This window comes from Rattus rattus, chromosome 10 (genome assembly GCF_011064425.1).
Source record: "Rattus rattus isolate New Zealand chromosome 10, Rrattus_CSIRO_v1, whole genome shotgun sequence".
In the NCBI taxonomy this organism is placed as follows: Eukaryota; Metazoa; Chordata; class Mammalia; order Rodentia; family Muridae; genus Rattus; species Rattus rattus.
Genome location: NC_046163.1, coordinates 70,054,069 through 70,073,753, shown reverse-complemented (window position 1 = coordinate 70,073,753; position 19,685 = coordinate 70,054,069). Strand labels below are relative to the sequence as shown.

At 50.5% G+C, this 19,685-nt stretch overlaps 1 protein-coding gene across 2 annotated transcripts; it reads right to left on the bottom strand.

Annotated features, from left to right (window-relative positions):
- Window positions 1–2,248: 2,248 nt before the first annotated feature.
- On the bottom strand, window positions 2,249–4,452 carry Rd3 (retinal degeneration 3, GUCY2D regulator). 2 transcript variants are annotated; one of them, XM_032915742.1, is made up of 2 exons: window positions 4,157–4,452; window positions 2,249–2,540 (listed from the first exon to the last, which is right to left on the bottom strand). In XM_032915742.1, exons 1-2 carry the CDS (start codon window positions 4,450–4,452, stop codon window positions 2,249–2,251), a joined length of 588 nt encoding a protein of 195 aa, XP_032771633.1. The 2 variants fall into 2 exon arrangements, with proteins under 2 accessions (XP_032771633.1, XP_032771634.1); XM_032915743.1 differs by having other exon boundaries at window positions 2,449–2,540; window positions 4,227–4,452.
- Window positions 4,453–19,685: the final 15,233 nt, after the last annotated feature.

Below are 19,685 nucleotides of genomic sequence, written 5' to 3'. Positions count from 1 at the left end.
TCATTCAGACCAGACTGACTGTGAACTCAGAGATCTGCATGGCTCTGCCTCGCAAACCCTGGGACTAAAGGTGTAGGCCACCACGCCCAGCCGTCTATATTTTTTTTTACTCCAACTTCTGGGATGTTCTCCTTTGCAGAGCACACCGAAGTATTCCGGAGTGAAGAATCATATCTCAGGTTCATATGGAAGTACCTGCCAAAATTTTTGGGTCGAGATATTAAAACATGAAGAAAAAAATGAAATTACTAGTATCAAGTATTAATAAATACCAAAGCTTCCTTTACTTTCTAGAACTTGAAAGTTTTCATACCAAGTAAGAAGCACCAGAAATAAAATGCAGTTGCAGCCCCTCGTCAGACACCTCCATTTGTTGTCCCTGAGTCTTTTAAGTAGAAATGGCACCTTCTCAACTTTACCAGCCTGGGTACAAAGGCTTGCCTTTGGGACCCTCACAGGCTTTGGTTAGCATCACAGTTAAGATGGGACAAAGCAGAACAGTACTGAGGAGGCCGGTAGGCACAGCAGTAGTAACTGCCTGTCACTCAAGAGCACGATCACTGCTTCAGGTTTTCCTTTTGCTTGAGGAGAACAGAGAGACCTGGGAGAAGAAATCGGGAGTAGTCCTCTGAGGACTCCTCGGAACCTCCCTCTAGGCAAATCAAGCCCCACAAGAGCCTCAGGCAGGAGACTTGGCAAGCTCCGGTCCACTCAACATTTCCTCCCAACTGTGGGCTTGTTTGTTTCAAAGCCTTAACAGCTCTTGGTGTCCCATCCAAAGCATCCCAAACCCACTGAGTCGAAGTGAACCCCCGTCACAACACAGGTCACTTTGGACCTCTATCCAAAGTTTGGCAACTGAGTGGACTTCTGGGTATCTTCCAGTAGAAGATGTTTTTATTTAGAAGAGGTTATACTACTGAGCCAGTCAGCTCCTTCATCCCGGCAGCAATGGCTTAGAGGAATGTGCCATCCTCTCATCCTCCATCCAGATCCCAGCGAGGCAACCCAAAGCACATCATTCAAAAAGAATATCCGTGCCATAGACTCAGCACTCAAGAGGCTGGAACAGCCAAAATAGGGAGGCCCTGCCCTGAAGAGGAGAGGGAGGAAGGCAGAGGGGAATAGACGCAGACTTTCCACTGAACCGGACTATATGCAGTACCTAGTGATTTTCCTCCCATTGCATTTTATTTAGACTATAAGGTTCACTTGTGTTTTCTGGGTATGCACTGGGTGCTGGGGACATTTTGCTTACCCTCTTCCCCTGAACCCTACTTCTATCCTAGATTGTGGGGGGTCACCTGGCCTTGCAGATCTTTCACGGGTGACCCACTCATATACCACCAGAGCATGAGGCTACAGGAGACTACTCTGAACTGGTTTGCTCAGGCACTTCCTAGGGAAGCTGGAGAGCAGGTGTGAACAGAAGGATCCCTAGACTTCAGCAGCAGGGTTTGCAAGCCTCCAAGCCCTGACTCTGGACTGGCCACACACCGTGTGATGACACTGCAGGATGGGAGTTAGGGTCATTCTGCCTACCCCTAGCTAACTTTCTTGGAGAGCAGCCTCGGCCTAAGTGAATGGAGATGCAGACAATGGCCCTGCCCTGTCATAGTCCAGCATTCAAGGACTCAGGCAAGAACACGCCCACATCAGAGGGATCAGAGTTAAGGCAAACAAAAGCAGGGAGACCCTAGGGAGACTCGTTTTTTGTTTTTTTGTTTTTGGGGGGGGGTTGTTTTTGTTTGTTTGTTTGTTTGTTTGTTTTGTTTTGTTTTTTCACTCACTAACTGAACAGTGGATTGAAGAGTCTCTATGGACCCCACTAGCTGTCCTGGGCCTGAGGCTGTGGGTCCCCTGCAGTGAATGTCATCTGGTTACGAGTAAAGGTGCCCTGAATGGATAAGGTGAATGGCATCCGGGAAGTTGGGATGTGTATGCCCGCCTTGCAAAAGAGGGAAAAGACACTTGTTCCTTGTTCCAGATAGAGGAGACGGAGAAGAACTTGCTCCAACACCAGACCTTTTGTCTATATCCGGCTGGCAAGTGGAGACCTTTTGGGGGAGAAACAGTGCTCAAGTCCCAACTCTACCCCGTAGCCAAGCAGGTGTGCTCAATTAGTTGACTCCGTGGTCTAGCAGTGCTGCGTGAGGGGTCTCCCAGTCGGGTTAGGTGGGGAGGTTCCAGCACCGGCGACCCAGTCACCGGCCCATCATTCCCTCCTGAGGGTGATTGCCCAGGGTGGTCAGTCGGCCTGGGGCGCCCTGAACTCCGGCATGCTCCAGGTGCGCGGCGGGGGTGGCGCGTCGCGCTCCACGTCCTCCGAGATGGTCCGGATGTCACTGGCGAAGGGCGCGATGCGAGCGCGGGTCTTGAAAGACGACAGGCTGCCGCGGGGCCTCAAGCTCCACTGACGAGTCAGCTTATGGGCCTCCTCCTCCTGTTTCATCTTCTCCAGGGCCTCCTGCAACACGGAGCGGAACAGCCGCGCCACCTCCTGCACCTCGGGCTCTCGTTCCGCCAGCAGCTGTCGGAACCTGGGGGCACACATGATGCAACGGGCTGAGCATCTCACCTGCCAGCAACTCCCAACCTTGCTCCTCTCCCAGTCAATCCTGAGCTCAAAACTCAGTTCTGTTCACCTCAGAGCCTCAATTCTCCCATCTGTAACAGGTAGCGCCTGCCTTTTCACAAGGTACGTGCTCATGTGGAAGGAGCCTGAAGCCAACACAAGGCTGATAGGGACAGTTTTCAGAGGTAAGCGCTGCACCCGCAGCCTGGCTCACCCCTCTGCGGGTTCCACCTGCCCCACCCGGTGATTACTCTGAACTGCCTGTCTGCAATATCACTCTGTGTAATCATGGAGTCACCCCCACCCTGCCCACTGCCCCAGCTCCAAGTCTCTTCAGTAGATGAACAAGCTCTGCTTTTCCACAGCTCCTGCTCCTGCTCAAGAAGGCCACCGGTGGCTTCCTTGGTCCTTGTGTGTCTCCTTAACTGTTTCCTCTCCCTAGTTTTCTCCCTAGAGCTGGACCCATCCGTTTGGTCCTTTCTTTCCCCCACCCTATTGTGAGCCAGTGCTTGGCAGAGGCTGGCAGGAAGGCCAGGAGGAAGCATGGCCTCTAACCCTGTGCCTCCTCACTGTGGGTTTAGCCGGCCAGGTCAGGTACCTCCTGCCCTCAGCTCAGGACTCTGCCTCTGTGTTCTGAAGTAAATGCCTTCAAGGCCTCCATCGTCAATAGAATCAGAAGAATGAGAGAGCAGCCAGAACGAAGACTACAAAAACCAGAGAGGGGAAATAGGGACAAAGTCCTCCTTTCAAGGGAATTTCAGAGAGAACGCACAGGAGGGGCAAGTGTTGGGGGCTATTGGAGGAGTTGGGGTCAAAGTGTTCACTTGTAGATTTGTTCTTTACAAACAGAAGGCTGCCATGGAGCGTCTGTACATTCAGAATCATTCCCGAGTTTGTGCTGACTTCACCAGCTTCGTGGGGTCCACAGCCTCAGGAATGGAGGTCTAAGTTCTGTCCTGTGTTGCGACAAGCTTTACACACTTGGCGCCCTGGGCTGTCTCACACCTGCTGAGCTTGCCTGGCCTCTCTTCCCCACGCACACACTCACACCTTGGGCTGACCAGTGTCAAACCTGACTGAAACAATAATTAAGGCACCAGTTTCAGAGAGATTGCCTGGGACAGGTCCTAAGGAAGGAACACTGAGGCTAAAGCAGCAGGATTGCTGTGAATTTGAGGCCAGCCTAGGCTACAATAGTGAGTTCTAGGATAGCCTGGGCTAAAAGAAGAGGAAGAAGAATGGAATGCAGCAGGAGAAGTTGGAGCCATGGAAGATAAACATGTGACAAATGAGCCGTTGTTGACATGCAGGCTTGCCAGCAACAGGAAGAACACAGAATTTACAGGCTTTGAGTCCCACCCAGCCCGGCCCGAGGGCCTCCAGAATCTCCCTCCATCCCCAGATGAAACCTCCTCAGGTCTGATATGCCTTCTGAGTTCCTTTTCCTGCCCCATCCCATCTAATATATTTCTGTCCACTCATGCCGTCCGACTCTGATCCTAGTAGCCTCAGGCTCCAGCAACTATAGTCACCTGGAGACTATAGGGTCACAGTTGGTCCCCAGCCCCATGCCAGAGTTACCTGAGGATGGCAGGCCCACAGTAGGATGGGTGGATCTTGGCACATACATCCTCCAGCTGCAGCCGCTCACCAGGGCTGATGTCATAGGTGGGTCTGGGCGCGCTGGCCAGCCAGCTGTAGTCCACACCGGTGCAGATCTTCCTAACCGCGCTGCGACGCTCCCTCTGTTGCCGCTCCACCTCTCTCATCTGCCCGGCCAGCTCCATCATGAGTGTCTCCAGCACCATCTCGGCCGGGCTCCGGGCTGAGAGCCGGGGAGGGGTGTCGTTCCACCGGAGCCACGGGATGAGGGACATGGTCCCCCAGGCCCTTCTGAGACAGAGAAGAAGGAGTGTGCCCCTTGTCAGCAAGGAAGGAACCCAAGACACCAAGAAAGAGAGAGGAGAGTTGGGCCCCAGCTGAAAAATCCCACCCCTTACAGCGTGAGGCCTCGTGTAGGTCACAACCTCTTTGAGTAAAATTCTTTTTCAAGATTGATTTATTTATTTTATGTATATGAGTACACTATCGATGTCTTCAGACACACCAGAAGAAGTCATCAGATCCCATTACAGATGGTGTGTGAGCCACCATGTGGTTGCTAGGAATTGAACTCAGGACCTCTGGAAGAGCAGTCAATGCTCTAACCACTGAGCCATCTCTCCAGCCCTTGAGTAAAATTCTTAATTATGGAAAACAAAATGGGGCCTTTTGAGGAGCAGCATGTGAATAAACTTGGCTCACCGTGAGCATTACATCGAGGTAAGGTATGCAGCCATTGTGATAAGAACCCTGAAAGCATCGTGGTGGTCAAACCCAGAGAAATTGTTCCCCAAACCTCACTAACCATAAACAAAGCAGGAAACAGGACATGTACGTGAGCACAATAATACCCCATAATCTGTTGGGGAAGGTACACACAACACATACAGAGCAAACAACACACAACATACATACCCACACAACACGCATGGCACCCACAACACACACACACACACACACACACACACACACACACACACCCTTAGATACTTATATCCCATGCCAATCCAACAAGAAAACACTGTTCTGAATGCCTCCAGCCTAAGCATGATACACTTAGAAACGTGTGGGGTGACATTACCCCGATAAAACAACTGGCCCGTCATTCATAATTCATTAATCCAGTACACGTTAGCCAAGTTCAGTCGAGGGACACTAACATGAAAGTATACGGGGTCCCTGCTCTCAGGATGACTGGCGCAGCGCACACCCTGTTTCTGTGAGGAGGGGGTGAACATTAGACCATGAAGGGGGTCAGAGGAGGAGTTGTGGACAAACAGGGTGAGAGTGGGGACAGACGTCACACACAGGGACAGACAGAGACGGTAGCCTGGGTAGAAGACACAGCCTCGGCCCCAGGTGTTACACAGGGCTGCATGAGCAGGAGACCAGGCGAAAACCAACTCCAAATTGACCAGACCAGAAATTCTACAACTATGAGAGAAAAAAAGTTGGGACACGCTTCAGACCCAAGCACACCAAGGCCCTTCTCAGGGGGGATCTAGTTACTCGGAATAAGGACATCGATTTGCAAATGGAACCCAGAGAGACTTAGCAAAGAAAAGTTAACAGAAGGAGGAGCCCACAGGACAGGAGAAAAGCTCTGGCGGCTGCACACCTGACATAGAATTGATATCCAGACTATACAAAGAGTCTAAAAACAAACATGATACCCAATAACAGAGTCAGTAAGAGGGCTCATGATCGATGAGGTACAAACGGCCAGTGAACGGGGAAGCATCAAGTCTCCCTAGAGTGGAGACCCGAGCTGGCCTGTAGAGGCAGAAGTTTTTCAGGGGCTAAGGTTGGGTGGGCCTCCTGAGCCCTGAGCTCTATGAACCCTAACCTTCTGTGGCCCAGCTCTGGGGTCTCACTGGAAAGGGAAAAAGCCTGTCTTAGCTTTCTTCTCCCCACCCCCATGCTCTTCCTCACTGGCCCTGATCCAATGATGGTAGGATTTCTGCTGCAGCTATTTCTGCCCCTGATGCCAGCTGCTCCCGGCAGAAGGCTCTAGGGGCAAGCCTGGGGCAAGCCTGATTAAGTTCTTAAGCCTACAGGATGGAGGGGCGGGGAGGGGGGATGGAGCGGGGAAAGGAAAGGACAGCTGCCAGCCAGGCAGACTCCAGGGAAGACCAGACAGGCTGTGTGTGATCTGCCCTGGAAGATTGTGGCTCCCCCTCTCCTCAATGCCTGCCCCCTCTGGAGGCCGAATTCCCCTCACACTCTAGCTCACCACTGGAGCCAGTGATGGGGCCTTGGTGACCTCAGAGCCTGTCCTGGAGGCCTGCTCCCCACTCAGACAAGCAACATGCATGTGCCTTCATACACACAAACCTGTAACTCCAGCATACAGCAAAAACAATTGCTTTCTCAAGTTTTTCGGTATTTGTTTTACTTTCTTCCAACTTTCCGGCATGTCAGCACATGGGATTCTTATATACTTATATCCCATGCCAATCCAACAAGAAAACACTGTTTCGAATGCCTCCAGCCTAAGCATGATACACTTAGAAACATGTGGGATTCCACCAGCAGGCACAGGCAGTATGCTGGGTCTCAGCCACGGGCCATGGCTTCTGCTGTATTAGCTGTGGGGCTCCCTCAGAAGCCTATTCAGAGATTGGTGTGGTGGTGTAAGCTTGAGACAACACTTGGCGTCTGAGTGGGGGGTCTCTAGCAAGAGCCACTGCAGTGCTTCCACAGGAGACCGCACTTCTGGATGGAAGACACTGTCTTCAGTGTGTGCCCATCTGGGAGGGCATCCTGATCATCTCATCCCTACTGAGAGCTCCCTGCCCCACCCCCCTGACCAGCCAGGCCTTAAACTGCTCATCTACACACAGGGTTGACATATGGGGCAGCACACTCCCCATAATGTTTGTGACACACAAAAGAAGCTGCGTCCTATGTAACGCCTGGGGTCGGCCATCCCAGAACCTGGTACCCAGTCTGGAAGTGAGGGCTGCCTCTGCCTGCCAGGTGGCAGGGAAAATGGGCAGGATGCTGTCCTGCTTAGAGTGACACAGGGTGGGAAGAAATGAAAGTCAGCCAGGGTGATGCACTGAGGGTCCCAAGACTATAAAGAGCCCCAGTGTTCTTTACATTGGGACTGTGAGAACCTTGAGGATATGCCTCTCTCTCTCTCTCTCAAGTCTGGGAAATGAGGCAAGATGGATGCTGAGTTCAGTTGAAAGCTCCTCCCCTCTTCTCTCTCCTGGTCTCTTCTGCTACGGAGCACAGCCTCACCCTTCCCGGGTTCACACTCCCTTTAGCCTCAGACATGCTTGGTGGTCGGGCTGTCCCCCATCCCTCTGGTCAGTTGACTCTGATGAGGCATGCTTGTTGGTGTTCTGTCTAAGCTCCACTCCCACAGCTACCTTCGACAGCCAGGTATGCTCCGCCCCACAGTTGCCTGGCAACAGCCAGCTGTGCCTGACTATAAAGGGGGCTGCTTGCCCTCTCCTCCTCTTACTCTTCGTTCTTCGCTGTTCTTGCCCCATTCCCCCTCCCCTCCACGTGCCCATGGCCAACCGCCTTTCCGCTCTTCTATTCTTCTCTCATTAAACCTCTCCACGTGGAACCATGTCGGCTGGGTGTGTTCTTTCCGGGCACCGGAAAGATTCGAAACCCTAACAATGCTGAGGCTGGTGAGGGAATGCCAGCCATACCTGACACATCTAGCCTATGTCCAGATCACTGAAGTCTCAGTTTCCCTCAGTAACGAGGTTACAAGTTCCTGTAAAACCAGATAAACCTGGACAAAAGCTTCATGTGTCACAAGGCCAGTCTGCCTGTGGCTGCCACTGGCCCTTACTGCAGGGACTGTTCCCTGGGCTCCTAGGAGAATCAAGTGATGGACTTGTAAAACTTTGTTTCCATCTTTAACTTAAAATGTAACATTTCGGGTCTGGAGAGATGACTGCAGCTAAAAGCACTCAAAGCTCTTGCAGAGGACCAGCACCCACACCGTGACTCACAATTCTGGGGTGTCTGATGCCCCCTTCTGATTTCCACAGGCGCCAGCCACACATGTGGTGCACACACATATATGCAGGCAAAACGTTCATACACAAAATAAATCTAAAATATTTTAGTGTAGCATTTTTTCCGGGCATGAATGACCATCATACAACCATGAGTGTCCGTGACACCTATGACTTTACACAAATAATAGTCCCAACCCCTCAAAGTTGCGATTTGTAAAATATTGCATTCCCATTACTCTGAAACACTGGCATTTATTAGCTATGCCACTAGATCTTGTCATCTAACCTGGTTCTAGAAAAGTGCAGATATCACTGGGTCATAACCTGATTTTAGAGAGATTTCAGCAGCTACATTTCTACAAAGCTGGTTTTCACTAATTCAACCTTTGTGACTTTACACAGAAACATTTTTCAGAAAACACGTTCTCAGACCTGCAAGACCTGTCTAGAGAGCAGAAAGGAAAGCCTCTCCTGTGCACACCACAACCCTACCTGGTGCAAGTTTGACCCCAAGCTGGACCCTGGCCCCCCTAGGCCCTGTGATCTGGTGGCTGTGTAGGGAGAGCTGAGGAACTGATTGCAGGCCCCTGGGGTTTCGCTCTCTTCTCACCCCCACCTCTCCCCTTTGTTACAATGTCACCTCTGCGCACTCTCAGAGCCTCCGCTCTGGTCTATTTCTGAACATCCCTCAGGACAGTGACTTCTCACCTTAGAAACACTCAAAGCCTTCCCTGAGTCCCAAAGGCAAGAGGACTCTGGTTCCAGACAGTTAGAGGGGTCCACTGTGCTCACTAGTGCCACACCGTGAAGAGGACGCTATCCTTGATCCAAGAACCCTGACTTATTGGTCCAGAGGGACCCACACCCAGGGCAGCAGCTGAGGATCCCCTTGTACAGCTGGCATCCCACGGTTCAGCTGAATATCTGCAGGCTAGGGAGGGCTCTGTTCCTGGGGACCCTAGGGCTTCAGGTCACTTGACCCAGGCCGTCCCAGAGCAGAGGTCACCTCTTGGAGCAGGCTGTATCAGCTGAGCCCAGACCCTGGGGCTTGGCAGAGGCCCAGAAAGCACACGTAGCTGCTCATCTCTCTGACTAATTCTGCTTTTCTCAGGGCCAAGGTCAGCTTCACAAGCTACAAGTTCACCTTGTTTCTTTTTGGCATTAGAAAAATTATCCATAATTCACCAAGACTCCAGACAGGCTGTATGTGACCTGCTCTGGAACTGGCCTGACCTTGGGGTCTTTCACCTACCTGACAAAGACTGCTTATCCCTCAAACCAGTGTCTAAAAGTCAACTTCTCTCTGTAGCCCTTGCTGTTCCCCACAGAGATAGAGTGGATCTCAGTGGCCATAAGACCCATCCTCCCAGCATCTGTAATGATGGGTGAATGGATGCCTGGGCAGTTGGGTATGCGGGTGGATAGGTGGATCGGTGGGTGGTGGTGGGTGGGTGGATTAGTGGGTGGGTGGGTAGGTTGGTAGATCAGTGGGTGGGTAGGTAGATTAGTGGGTGGAAGGGTGGGTGGATTAGTTGGGGGGAGGGTAGGTTAGTGGGTAGGTGATTAGGTGAGTCAGTGGGTAGGTGGATCAGTGGGTGGATAGATCAGTGGATGGGTGGGTAGATCGGTGGGTGAGTGGGTGGGTGGATTAGTTAGTGAGTGGGTAGATAAGTAGGTGAATAGATCAGTGGGTGGGTGGATCAGCGGACGGATGGATGGGGGTGGGTGGGTGAGTAGGTGGGTTGATAGGTGAATGAATGCATATATGGTTAGAGGGGTCTGTTGATAGGTAGTTGATAGGTGAGTAGAGAAGAGGTGGGTAGATGGGTGGACTGACGAGTTTCAGTCAGTTTTCTTCATACTGAGGCAGGCAAACTCAGATCTGACTGGTGGACAATCTCCACGAAGCGCCCCTTCATCCCGATGCCATAATAAGACCATCTCCATTGCACCCTCCCCCACCACCCAGGTCCCCTCCCTAGTGTCTTATTGGACCTCAGAGGCTGCGCCATTGTGGAGGGGTCCACACGTTTCCTAGTCGCTGCTGTGTGTCTAGCCTTGACTCTGCATCTCAGAGGTGCTAAAGTTGTATTTCTCAGGTGGGTGGCCCCTCTAATTTGAGATTTGCTTTCTCCCCCTGCCTGTGTCCTCTGCACAGCACAAGGGAAAAGTCCAAGGCTGGTTCTCTCAGATGCCTGCTCTGCCCAGAGTGGACAACAGCTGTGGCTTCCTATAAGTTTATGAACCAGGATGGGCCCCCTTAAGATGGTGCCCGAGTCTGCTCATCTTTGACCAGTGAGGACTGAGGGGGTCTCCCATGGCCACCTAGGTCCTGTAACTAGCTTACTTTCTGGTTCCCAGGTGGCCAGAGAGCCTCCTCTCCAAGCTCATAGCCAACGGTGGCTGACTCCTAAAGGGCTAGCTGTCCACTGTAAGTGCAGGAAGCTGCCACTTCTGGGGGCAACCTCCTCTTACCTGAGGTCCACCTCCTTCAGGGACAACGCCACTATCACTGTAGGGGTCCTGCGTTCTGCTCCACACTGCGGGAGAAGAGAGCCTTGATATCTTCTAGGGCAAGTAGAAAGATGAGCGGCAAACTGGCAGAAGTTGAAGGGTGAGGGCCATCCTCAGCCTCCCTCCGCCTCTCCCACTGCTGGCTGCCTCCTGCGCCTTCTGCTGCTCTTCCTCTCTGAGGAGTTGTCCTGGAGGCACCAACTGGAGGAGGGACCCAGCTGGGCTGGTGTTTGTGGAGTGTGTGTGTGTGTCCCCAGAGCTGAGACACAGCTCCCTGCAGAACCTGGAGGCAGGCCAGCTGCGGTTGTCATGGAGACCCACCTAAGCCTCTTGGCCCAGCAGTATTAGCTGGTGAGGGAGGGCTGGCCTGACACAGAGAGCTCGGTATTCCCAGAAGGCATCTGAACCCTTACTCTCTCCACACTATCCAGTTTGATGCTACTAACTCATCAGACTCTCTGTGAGTCTGCTATCGGCCGATGCTTCTAGCTGCCTGGTGTATGGTTCCTGAAGGCAAAATACTCTTTCATCCAGGAGAGCATTATTCTGAGCATCAGGAGCCCATGAACTTGTCTCCACCTTTCTCTCTCCCTTACCTGCCACCCTTTCTGTCTTTCCTTCCCTTACAGCATGCACAGGCACAGAAGGCTCAGGCAGGTCCATGAAGAAGAGAGACAGTGGGTCCTGGAAAGTCCAAGTGATGTCAGAGACTACCAGGCCTCCTGCTGTGCCTGCCGCTCACCGCACTCACCACTGGGTCCCTGCCTTTCTGCTCTCTGGACACCCACGTAGGCTGTTCTGGTTGCAGACCAATAGTAGTCCTGTTTGTGTCTCACAGGAGTGAGGAGACACTGAGAAAGGAACGATGTTCCGTGAAGGAGCATCGATCTGTCAGATCCCGGGGCCTGTATGCTGGACCAGCAGCCCACATTGTACAGATCTTAGGGGATGCTGGGCCAGCACTGGGGGAGGGAATGGCTTCAGATGCATCTCATGCATTCATGTTAAAAATGAAGCAGGAAGCACAGCAGGGAGGATATAAGCCAGGCCAGGCTGCTCAGCTATGACCGCCCTCCTGCTTGCAAATTTGAGGTTTTCGGTGGGGGACACAGTGTGCAGATTCTTCTGCCTTCCTGCCTCTGGCAGAGGCTGCAGGGTCTCCTGTCAGGAGCTGGGTTTTATGGTCAGACACTTCTCTTGGCAAGTTCACATCATGACAGTCCTAGCAGGTGAAAGGATGGGTTAGGGACCTTACTACAGTTCCCAGGTGGCCTCCGTCCAGCACCAGCTACGGCCAGAGCAATCTGAGGCAAGTGCCAGGACAAGAGTGGCTGTCTTAGTTAGGGTCTTACTGCTGTGAGCAGACACCGTGACCAAGGCAACTCTTATAAGGACAACATTTAATTGAAGCCGGCTTACAGGTTCAGAGGTTCAGTCCATTATCATCAAGGTGGGAGCAAGGCAGCATCCAGGCAGGCATGGTGCAGGAGAAACTGAGAGTTCTACATCTTCATCTGAAGGCCGCTAGGAGAAGACAGTCTTCCAGGCAGCTGGGACTAGGGTCTTAAAGTCCATACCTTAAGTGACACACTTCCTCTAACAAGGCCACACCCACTCCAACAAGGCCACACCTCCTAATAGTGCCAGTACCTGGGCCAAGCACATTCAAACCATCGCTTGACCAACTGATAGCACCCTTCCCACGGGTTAGCTAGGTGTCTTGCCTTGGACCAGGAGCAAGGACAGGACCATTCTTTCTGGGAACCTTTCACAGACTGGAGAGTAGCCAGAGCTCTCATCCCGGAAACACTGAGTGTATGCCTGACCAGCCCCTTCTGAACTCCCTTAACTGAAGCTCCACTTGAACACTTTCCACCAGATGAAGATGAAGGCAGGGAAATCAGGCCATCTCCTATACCTGCCAGGGCTTCCAACTTGGGGTGACTGGTGTGCAAACATCTGCAGAGGTTCAGGGACACCTTGACAAGGAGGTCTACCTAGGGTCCCCTTCTCTCAACACCTCCTATTCCCTTGTCCCCAGGCTGCAGTGCTGAGAATCCACAAGCACAGAGCTGTAAAGGTCTTTTATTCCCATACCTGCTGGAGTCATGGCATCAGAAGGGGCTGGGAACTTCCTCACACAGCACAGCAGGCAAATTCACAGTCAGGACCACATCCTCTGCTCTAAACCACTCATGCCCACTGCACCCCTGTGGCCTCAGAAAACCCTACAAACCTCTGGGCACAATCATGACAGTCAGTCTCACTGTTCTCTGAGGGAGGGGGAAGAGGCTGTGCCCCCTGCATCCCCAGTTCTGTGATGGAGGGAAGTTGCAGGCTGTGCCCCTGTCTGTGCAGTGTGGAATTCTGGGTTACATTCTGAGTCCCAAATGGCTCCGGGCCCAAGCATGGCAAGGCACTAGTGCTGACCCATGGAAGGCTGCTATCGGTTGTTGCCCTGGCTCTTGTCTCAGATTGCTCTGCCCTTAGCTGGCCCTGGACGGAGGTCACCTGGGAACTGTAGAGGAGGTCCCTACCCATCCTTTTCACCTGTTAGGACATGAATGAGAGAAGAGGTATTTCCATAGACCTCAAAATAGTAGATCTTGCTGGGCTGAATGAGGATGGAGCCAGGACCCTGAGGGAGAGATTGAACTTGTGTCCTGGGGCTGAGGATAGAATGATGCCACTGTGCGCTGAGACTAGGACCTGGCCCTCTGCAAAATCTGCTGGAAGCTTCCAGATGTATCAGCAGAGGCCCCAGAGCTGGTTTTATTTTAAGCCAGTGCACTTGGCTGTTTCCCAGAAGGCAAACCACCGTACCATCCCCCATCACACCCACGGCACGACCCACGGCACGCAGAAGAAAGAGCAGAACTGGCCATCAACCACAGGAAAGGCAGAGGGCTGTGGCCTGGCCCCCGGGCTCCAGTCGGACTGGAAAGAGAATTCACAAAGCAAAGTTTGGAGCTGTGATCCGATGCATTTCAGAAGCAGACTGTCCAGCCACGGAGGAGCTGCTCCAAAGTTCCAGAGGTAGCAGCACTCCCAGCTCTGCAGCCCAAGGACAGTTACGGCAAAGCACATCTCTAGCTTTGCCTTGGAAAAACCAACAGCACCCCGTGGTGGTCTGCATGCCAGGCCAGAACTGAGACTCGAGCCGGGTCTAATGGCTGGGGTGGGAGCCACAACCTGGCCTCTCTGCCTCAGACACTAAGAGACGCTGAGACCTGACCTGACCTGTGTCTGTTTCACTTCTGCTTGAGGCACGACCAGGAGACCAGAAGCTCAAGTCTTGTCCTGGGTGAAGGAAATCCTTGTGCTCTGAAGGAATAGAGCAGCTTACTTGTGGGTGTAGCTGGGTCGAAATCCCTTTGGCAAACCTTTATCTCCAAAAGATATTTACATTATGATCCATTGTAGCAGCAAAATTACAGTAAGAAAGTAGCAACATAAACAGTTTTATGGTTGAGGGTCACCACAACATGAGGAGCTCTATTTGGGTGGCAGCCTTAGGAAGGCTGAGAACCACTGATTAAGTGATGTCGAGCTTGTTTTTTCCTTGGGAAACACCTCTTAATAAACATGTGGTGACAAATTGTTTGGTCTCTATAAAGGGACAAAAAAAGAAAGTTTGGACAAGAAAAAACTTGTACAAAACCAAAAAGAAGGAACTTGACCTCCCTGCCTTATGATGTCACCAAAGCAGCATTAACAGGGGAAATCCAAACTCCTAATTCCTCAGCTCAGACCATGTGTCTTCATAATCCTGTATTTGCATAGAGTTTGCATACTCATGCATATAATTTGCATAACACTTAGCAATTCTCAAAGTGTGAGGAGTGTGGGTAGATCCATGTAGTCCCAGACTATCAAAGACAAATTTTTGGAACTCTGTTTCCTGCCCTCTGGTGGCTGTCTCTGAGTTCAAGGTCCTATGTTCAATCTCCAGTGTCTTGGAGGTATTGCTGAAGTTTCCCTTCCTCTAGGATCTTAGTACAGAGACAGGGGTTCTTGTGAATGAATAGGGCGGGGTCCTCTTCAAAGGACTACCTCTCAGGACCCAAGTCTGGACTGGATAGCTGTTGGCTGGGTGACCCTGCAAAGATGCTCTAAAGGGACTCTTGTATACCTCAACCTGTCAAACTAATGGACCCAACAAAACATGGTAATTTCTCCCAGGACTCTCATGTTGGGAGGAAAAAAATGGCCACAGCCAGTTGGCCTGTTGGAAAGAGATTCTACACAGTTCTCACAACTTGTCAATCCACCTTTCAGAATAAGACTGAAGCTCAGACAATGATGGGTCAGTGGAACTCGGGGCCACACCTTGGCTGGCATTGCTTAGATGTGATATCCTTGTCCCCTATTTAAACCTTGGTCTGCAGGACCCTGGAGACTGACTGGGATCCCTTTGTCCCTCTTCCCAATGTGACCATGTTATAAGACCCCATAGTGGCCTTACCTCAGGAGCGCAACCCACAGAGCACTGATTGACAAAGTGACCGCTGCAATAGCATGAGGGTGTAAGGTTTTTAATCCACGTATGTGGGGTTGCTCATCCACACAGGGAGAGGCAACCCCGAACCCAAAAAGCACACAACTTTTATTCATTACAGAGGGCAGACTTCAGCAACAGTGTTAGCTGGCCTATTCCCATTGGTGGTAGACAGGACAAAGGATCTGGTCAGGTATTGGCTGGCCTGCTCAAGGGGCTGTTCTTGGCTCAGTTGGTCACTTTCCTCATCCAGCCCTACACCTGGCCTTGGTGAATCACTGGGAAAGGGCTAAGTTGGTACATCCCTTAGAAGCGGGGGGGAGGGGGAGGATGAACTGGGTGGTCAAGCAGGGTCAGGATGACATCTTGCCGTTGTTCTCGGAATTTACCACAGGGAGGGATAGGGGGGTCTTTCCCAGAACGGTATTTTTTTGTTTTGTTTTGTTTTGTCTTAATTAGCTTAGTCAGAATCTTGATCACCAAAACTTTATCATATCACTGGACATCATGACGTCAGCTGTATCTCTCAGAAAGGTCACAAGTTTGTCATAGGCATCCTGACCACCAGATGTATTTCTCAAAACCTTGTTTTTATAATTTGTTTCTCATATCTATGAAAATTTATTTCTTCAACCACATTGAATGAATCTCCCTTTCTGCATCCCACTTGTCATTGGGCTAATTGAACACAAGTGGCTGGGCCTGACTTGGCCCTGAAATTGTGACCCCCAAAGTCGGATAACTCTGTGGAGACTGAACCTATGGTAGGACCCTTTTCTGTATCTTTTGAGAAACGGGAATATCCTTGGCATCATCCTCTTTCTATCACCCTCATTGATCCTGGCCCTGAGCATTGATGCCCACAGAGTCAACTAGAAGGAGACTCTGAGGAAATCCCAGGGCCCCATCTTGCTTTGGCCCCACCCTTTCCTCTCCCTGCAATCCTGGTTTGTGTAGGGGAAATCCAGGCTCTGCCTACAGCTCTCTCGAGTGGCTGCGAGCAGGCTGGCAAGGACAGGCTCAGAATTCCCTGTTGACCAGAGTTCCTCATCTGTTTCTACTTAGCTGGCGCCAGGAAGGCATGTGTCCCAGGTGCCCAATGCTGAAGCGTCAACTCTTGATTGGCTATGCTCCTCCTGGACACCCCAGTCCCTAGAGTCCCCCCAAGCTAGTAAACATGACAACGAAAACCAGTTGCCTTGTTACCTGGCTTCTGCTGGTGAAACCTTAACTGAGGATCAACTTTCTCCCACAGCCCTTGGTGGACTTCCCCTGCATTCCCCTGTCCCCTCCCTGGTGGACTCCTCCTCCTGTCTAAACTTCTTTCTGAGCAGACATTCTCCTCTGGAGAACTAAGGAGTCCTCTGTGCTTGTGAATCACATAGCCTGGACCGTCTAGGACAGTGGTTCTCAACTTCCCTAATGCTGTGGCCCTTTAATACAGTCCTCATGTGGTGGTGACCCCTCCTGTAAAATTATTTTTGTTGCACTTTCATAACTAATTTTGCTACTGTTATAAATTGTAGTGTAAGTCTCTGATATGCAGGATATCTTATATGCAACCTCCATGGGGTCATAACCTACAGGTTGAGAGACCTCTGGCCTAGGGTCTCCAATGACATTGACCACAGGGCCACATTTCTCCAAGAGTACACACTGAGTCACTAAACCAACCCCCACATCAAGTATGTATCCTTCTACAGACGCTTGCAAAGTCTGTCTCATGGGAGTTTAATTTGTATTTGATTTATGAAGTTCATGCTCATGCAAAAACTTAAAATGACGGTCTGGAGAACAATCATTAAATGTGCTAAGTCTGTACCAACCTACGTTATGGGTGTAACTCCACCTTTATTACATGCATGAGAACATAGTTCATATGGAGATTGAACCTATGGTAGGACCTCTTTCTGTATCTTTTGAGAAATGGGAATATCCTCGGCATACACCCTTTCTATCACCCTCATCAATCCTAGCCCTGAGCCTTGATGCCCACAGAATGAACCAGAAGGAGACTCTGAGGAAGTCCCAGGGCCCCATCTTGCTTTGGCCCCACCCCTACCTCTCCCCTGCAATCCTGGTGTGCGTAGGGGAAACCCATACATACCATAGCCAGTTAAACAACCAGCCCGGAGTTCACATGTAACACGTATGTTGAGCTTTGATCTTTTACTATATATTGTAATGGTAAGTACTCTGCTCCCAAGGCCTGGTTGCCCATAGGGATGAGAGAATCCATAAATACAATGTGACTTTGCTCCTTGATTTAAAACCATTAGTTAAATAAAGATGCCAACAGCAATAGCTAGCAGAAGAGACATAGGCAGGGTTTGGGGTTGCTGGACTTGGGGTCCAAGGAGGGACACAGGAGAGAGAAGAAGGCGGAGAGAGGAGGAAGCTGCCATGGAGTAAGTGAATCATAAAAACATGGCCACGAGGGCCTAGCCAATTGGAGTAAGAGCTGCCCACGCGGGACATGGTAAATTATAACTCAGGGTTATTGATGGGAAATAGATTCTAATAGCTTAGAGGGTAGATATCTGCCAAGCTCTAGGGCTGATTAAGGCTTATTGTAATAATAAAAGTTCTATATCCTTTACCTGTGAACTGAATGATCAAAGGTGAGGCAAAAACCTCTGTTTGAAATTAAATATTTTCTCCAACACAAGTGGTAATCTGAAACACGATTACAGCAAGGCTGCCTGGTGCTTCGGTTGGCTCTGGGAACAGATATAGAGTTCTACACTGAGCTTCTCTCTTTTGATTGGTCAAAGTCCATTAATCCTGTCAGATGGCCTCCTGCGGTTGACACCAGAGCAACAAGGCACAGATGCATGAAGAATAACAAAGAGCTCTCCAGATCCGCCATGGAGGCTACGGTCAGAACATGGTCATAAGAGCATCTCATAATGAACAATGCCTTGAGGAACTATGAGAGAGACTCCAGGAAACAAGGCAGAGGGCAGTTTACCTCAGGTACACTGTGTTCCCTGGGTTGCTCTTGAACATGATTTCACACCTCACACATGAAACATTTACATTCAATTTATAAGACACGTTTATTCTTGTTGGATGTCCGATCATAGCTAAAGAACCCAATCTGGTCTGTGTACCCCAACTCTGAATATGGCCTTCCACTTTGCCTTTGTGCTTTTCCTGTTATAATCTACTATCTGCAGGCAATTGTGTATACATTGGTCTGTCCTGAGAAAGTTCTGGGAGAGGGCTGTGTAGGGGTAGTGCTGATGTTGTGGTCCTGTTCCCCGATTGGTCCTTGAACTGTCAGTAAAGAAGCCATGGGCCAATTTCTGGGTGGAAGGGATAGGCAGGACTTGGTCGCCTATGACTGATCCTAGGCAGGTGGTTGGAGACATTTATCAGGGACTAGATGTAGCTGAACAACTAAAGTTCAGGGCAAGTGGGGAGGTGAAGAGAAAAGAATATTGATAAGGTCATGCTTTTCCAGGTTGGAGAGAACAACACCCAGCAACTGTGTCAGAAGGCAAGTTGAAAATGAGCAACGTGTGTGTGTGTGTGTGTGTGTGTGTGTGTGTGTGTGTGTGTGTGTGTGTGTCTTTTATCCTTGGACTCAAAGGAAGCTGGGTCAGGGATGGTAGTGTGGCCTATTCCCAGAGCTTAGGTGGGGTCGCAAAAGAACACGCCACAGGGCTGTTCTGTTATTATTTAGTATGTGGTTACTGGTATTTATTTACACGCTGTTCTGAACGTGTTTTTCTGAATTCAAACAACCTTCCTTAGATCATTGCTTTCTTTGTTACATTCATGTCTAAAGGTGCATTGAAGCTGAAGCAAGGTTGTCTACAGCATCAGATTGGTCTGCCCCACTCTTTCAGTTTCTCAGATTTCAGGTCCAGCAGACAAGATCTACAAAGTCGGCTGAACAGTCGACAGACTACAGAGAACATAGTTATCTGTTTCTTTCTTTTGAACTCTTCTCACGCTCATACAAAAATACATAAAGACATGCTGATAATTTCCATATTATTATTATTATCATTGTTATTATTATTTTGCTCTTTAAAAAAAAAAAACTATCTTGGTGCTACAGAGACGTCTCAGCAGTTAGGAGCCCTGAGTACTCTTGAAGAGCACTGGGGTTAGTTACGGCCCCACATGCTGGCTCTTAGCTATCTATAACTCCAGTTCTAGCGGATCTGACACCTTCCTCTGACCTCTTCGGGCACCAGGCACTCATGTGCTGCAGACAGAGTGGTACAGTGGTGCCAATTGTATAATATGTTGAAACGACACAGAGGCAAAATAATTAGCGAGGCTAAGAGATCTTGGGAGCGGTGATCTTTGTTCTCAGAGGGACACGGTCGTTACTAAGAGAGTGGGATCAGATGTGAGTCTTCTGTCCACTAGCCTGCCTCAGGAAGGGGGAACCTACAGTCTGCAATCACCTGAGTCCTATAAAAACTTCTGTAAAGCCATCTTGGAGCAAAGGCTATACCAGCAAAAGAGAACAGCGGCCGACAGGAGACCCCGG